This window comes from Egretta garzetta, unplaced genomic scaffold, assembly GCF_000687185.1.
Source record: "Egretta garzetta isolate BGI_Z169 unplaced genomic scaffold, ASM68718v1 scaffold890, whole genome shotgun sequence".
Classification (NCBI taxonomy): Eukaryota; Metazoa; Chordata; class Aves; order Pelecaniformes; family Ardeidae; genus Egretta; species Egretta garzetta.
This window is the reverse complement of record NW_009258295.1, coordinates 59,124-63,155: the sequence shown is the minus strand read 5'-3', so window position 1 is coordinate 63,155 and position 4,032 is coordinate 59,124. Positions and strand designations below refer to the sequence as shown.

The window sequence follows — 4,032 nt, the reverse complement described above, 5'->3', positions numbered from 1 at the left end:
CAGCTGGCCCTACTAAAAAGATTTTCCCCATCCAGGAAGCAGGGCCCTTTACTTTGGGGCACCGATTAACTCACTCTAGATCAGCTAAATAAATACCAGAATGTTGTTTAATGGGCTCCTACTCATAAAGGCCTAGATAGCGACACATTTCCCAGTTGGTCCCCTTCACAAAGGCATATCGTAACCTTGGCGGGCAGCAGGGAAACCCAGATGAGAAGACAACGGGACAGAGAAAACAGTATTTGTGTTCAGTCTGAACTACCACCGCACCCTCAAAACCAATTCACAGAAACAACCCTGCCATCCACACATCTCCTCTATACAATCCCTCTCAAAACCTCCTCTTTTATAAAATATTGTTTAGCCTGATTTGTAAAGCTTCCGAAGCACACAGGGAGCGAGGGTGAAAGCATTGGAAGAGGAGAAAGAAGCCGACCCACACGCTGCTTTGCAAGAGAAAGGCACCCGCCAGCTTAAGGGGATACTATAGCTTTAAACTTTGTATTTTTCAGGAAAAAAAAAAAAAAAGAGATGCATTGCTGGTTTGCAACAAATCACACACATCCCCACATTTTCAAAATATGCCAAGATAATATTTATTAACACAGCAGGACTTACAGATCACAAAAGATAGTGATACATAGGAGCTCATAAGGGCGTTATCAGAATAAAGCATGCAGGTCAATACTCGCAGAAGAGAGATATCAAAGCAGATCTGAGAAGGCACATTCACACAGGAAATGTTTCGTTGAAATTAGACATTAGAAAAGCAGCAAAAAACCTGAAGTTGATTAAAATATACAGAGATCTCCAATAATGCCAAAGAAAAAGGTACTTTACAGATTGGAAAGTGCAGCAAATGGATAACCCTTTGAGGATACCCGGGCGAGGGTATGCTCTCGCTGCAACGTTAGGCAGGACACAGAACAAATTAGGTTCGTATAACATGACTAGGTGCTAATTAAAATGCTTTCGTCTTGGAGTGAAACATGAATTTGGATTAAAAGAAGCAGCCTGGTTGAAACTAACAGCATGCAGCCAGTGCTCAAAGGGTTATACGAAGTAAATGCAAGAGAAATCAGGCAACATTAGTATAATCTACCTTCCACACAAAGAATTATAGCAAAGTTTAAAGAGACAGTATCCCCTTTGGAGAGAGCAAAACTGAAAACCTTTCTTCCCCCAAAGACCAAAGTCTGTCGTACGGGAAGCAACTCAACTATTTTTCTAATTCCCAGCGTAAGCAACCTACCTGTCCATACCTGGAAGCTATGCAACATGGAATCTCGATAGCCAAAGGATAAAGACCTCTGTATTGGTACGTCAGAAAAGTCAAATAATTTATCAGTGCCTCTGTCCCGCTGCTGTTTCACTGGAGATGTTACACAGTACTTGCAAACGTACGGTTCCCAGCAACTAGTCTCCCATTTCTCAGCAGTGAGGATGGCAAAGGGATACTGTCCCTTTTTGACATTAGATTTACAGATCGAAGAAAATTAAGAGAGAAAAAAAAAAATCTGCTTTTGAACTTATGTAAACTGAAAAAAAAAAAAAAAAGGACTTGAACATCAGCAGTTCATAGCTTGAAATGCATCAAACATACATAAAGGAACACATGGGCACAGCAGTATTCGTAACAGATCGTCCAGAGCATGCTCCGCTACGAAATCCAAACAGAGTTAAATGGAGTAAAACTCTCCCTGTGGAAAAACATCTAGCTTGGCACCATAGGAGAATACAGACTTGTTTAAGTTTAATAAAAATAGCTTCTAATTAATACTTCAGAGTTCAAAAGTTTAGCAACAAGCACATGGTTGGCTAACCCCTTTAAACAAACCAAAAGAGTCTTTCCTGCCACAAATGGCAATTATTAATCACTGATTTCTGTGGCAAAAGCTCACATCCTGTAGAAGAGCTACGTAAGTCGAACGACCACCAAAAGAGGCTAGAAAAATACTAGGAAAAAGTGCTTTCAAAACCAAAGTAAACATTCAAGAATACACTGTAGGTGCTACGTTTTTGACAGCTCACTCAACTTGGAATTTCACCAAGCAGTAATATGAAAATTAAATGTCTTTGCTAATAAATTATTCCTGATATTTTGTACCCTGTTATAGAGTATCTTCCATGTCAAAGTTGCCAACTTAATTCTCTTCCCGACTTAAAAATACCATATAATGCAAAATTACAGTACTGTATATTTTCTCTACCCATATCTGCAAAAATGGAAGAAATATTTCGTATGGAAATAACCAATTCTTGCAGTAACAGCTTTTACATTTACAGTTTGTATGCTCGCCCCTGTTCAGAAAAGCCTTTGACTGCATAATACTTGTCGCTAGAACACAGTAATGGTTCCCATATTATTGAAGGCCACAGAACATTTAACTACATCTTATCTTCCTATGTACATATGAAAAGAAAAAGCAGGACACTTGGGAAATTCGTTTTATGATACGCGATCAGATTGGAGATGGTCAATTCACTCTCTCGGGAGTGGTTTCAGAAAGGGAAATTAAAGAAGGGGAAAACCTGATCGGGATAAAGTAAAAGTCCCGTGGTTTTAAATTTAGGTCCAAAAGCTATCAATCATGAGACTAAGATTTACAGGCCCTTTGCACAATTATTCCAATGAGGGTTTTAACTCTACAACATGTACGCAATACTTCTACTTGCAGTCCTGCAAAATAGTGGCTACACAGATTAAGCCCCACCATAACGGGGATAGACTAGTGGTGTTGATTAGACAGCTTTTCATTAACAGCACAAATTAGTGTTCTGCCTACCCTTTAGAAGCGCAGAGCGGGTGAAATCCCCAAGCCAAATGCTTTGTTGAAACCAAGAGATTAAAGTGAAACTCTCTGCCATTCATCTTGCTAATATAAACGGAATGACATTGTTTGCATTAGGAAATGTTCCACTCGAATCCCTTAAGTGACAGTATCTAACAGGTACCAGTAATACGATGTTGTCAAATCTCAAAAATAAACTGGAATGGAGTTCAAACTGTTCAATCTATTTATAGTCATCTAAGACAAAAAATAAACACCGCCCTGCTAAGGGGCTGTTGGCTAGCGGGCGCACAGATTTAGAAGTCTTTCACTACTGAAAGACTAGTGCATAATACTGTAATTTAGCACACAGAAGAACACCGAAATCTCCATCACCTATGTTACCAGAGCAATCTAACCAGTTCCTCACCTGCTGCTGGCGGATGCTGGCCACTAACTGTTGGCAAATCCAAAGAGCTATCAGACATGACATGCTTAAGATCTCCTCCCACATCAGCCAGTTTCATGTCAAACTGAACAGACAACGCGTCTTCAGAATCCTCCTTGCCGACACTGCTGCCACCAATAGAAGGGAGATCCAGAGACTTCACCGAAGCAGAGTCTTCTTTGGCCTGCTTGAAAGCTGTGACTTTGTCCACCAGGGATTTATCCGCGTTGTTGCACGTGGAAGAAAACTTGTTAGAGTGAAAGTCGGCAAAATCATCATCGCTCTTCACTGAAGAAAGCGTGTTGTCCTTCACCTCCTCAAAGCCTGCTCCAGAGCCTTCCAGAGAAAGCTGTTTGAAGATATCGTATTTGGTGGGCGTAGCAGCAGTGGCAGAACTCTGCCCACTCTTCACCGTGCTGGCAGATGAGCCAGACTGAGGAACAGGACCGGCCTCCAGCTTAAGTGCATTGTATTTGTCATCTGTTTTTTGTTCTGAAAATCCACTGCTATTGTTGAAAGCCATAAAATCTGCAAAGTCATCTTGTCCGCTGGCTGATGTGCAATTAGAAAATTCCCCAAAAAGATTGAACTCTCCAAACTCATCAGCTAAGCTTGAACTTTTGCTGGGTGCTGGTTGGGCAGCGGTAGATGGAAGGGGTGGTGGAGGAAAGGAGCCTGGTTTTGATGTATTAAATGCAGGTGGAAAGGACGGCTGCTTGTTTTCTCCGGTAGAGGAAAAGAGATCCAAGTCTGCTAGATTCAGAGAGGTCTTTGCTTGTATTTGCTGTTTTGACTGAACAGGCAGAGAAGGGA

General features: G+C 41.2%; 1 protein-coding gene across 1 annotated transcript in view; it reads right to left on the bottom strand.

Annotated features, from left to right (window-relative positions):
- The window catches only part of SYNRG (synergin gamma), a 37,367-nt gene that overhangs the window by 15,198 nt on the left and 18,137 nt on the right, over positions 1-4,032 (bottom strand). The window contains exon 15 of the mRNA XM_035893729.1: positions 3,202-4,032. This exon is cut by the window's right edge and continues 8 nt beyond it. Within this exon, the coding sequence (XP_035749622.1) occupies positions 3,202-4,032 (831 nt within the window). The remainder of the gene's footprint in view (positions 1-3,201) is intronic.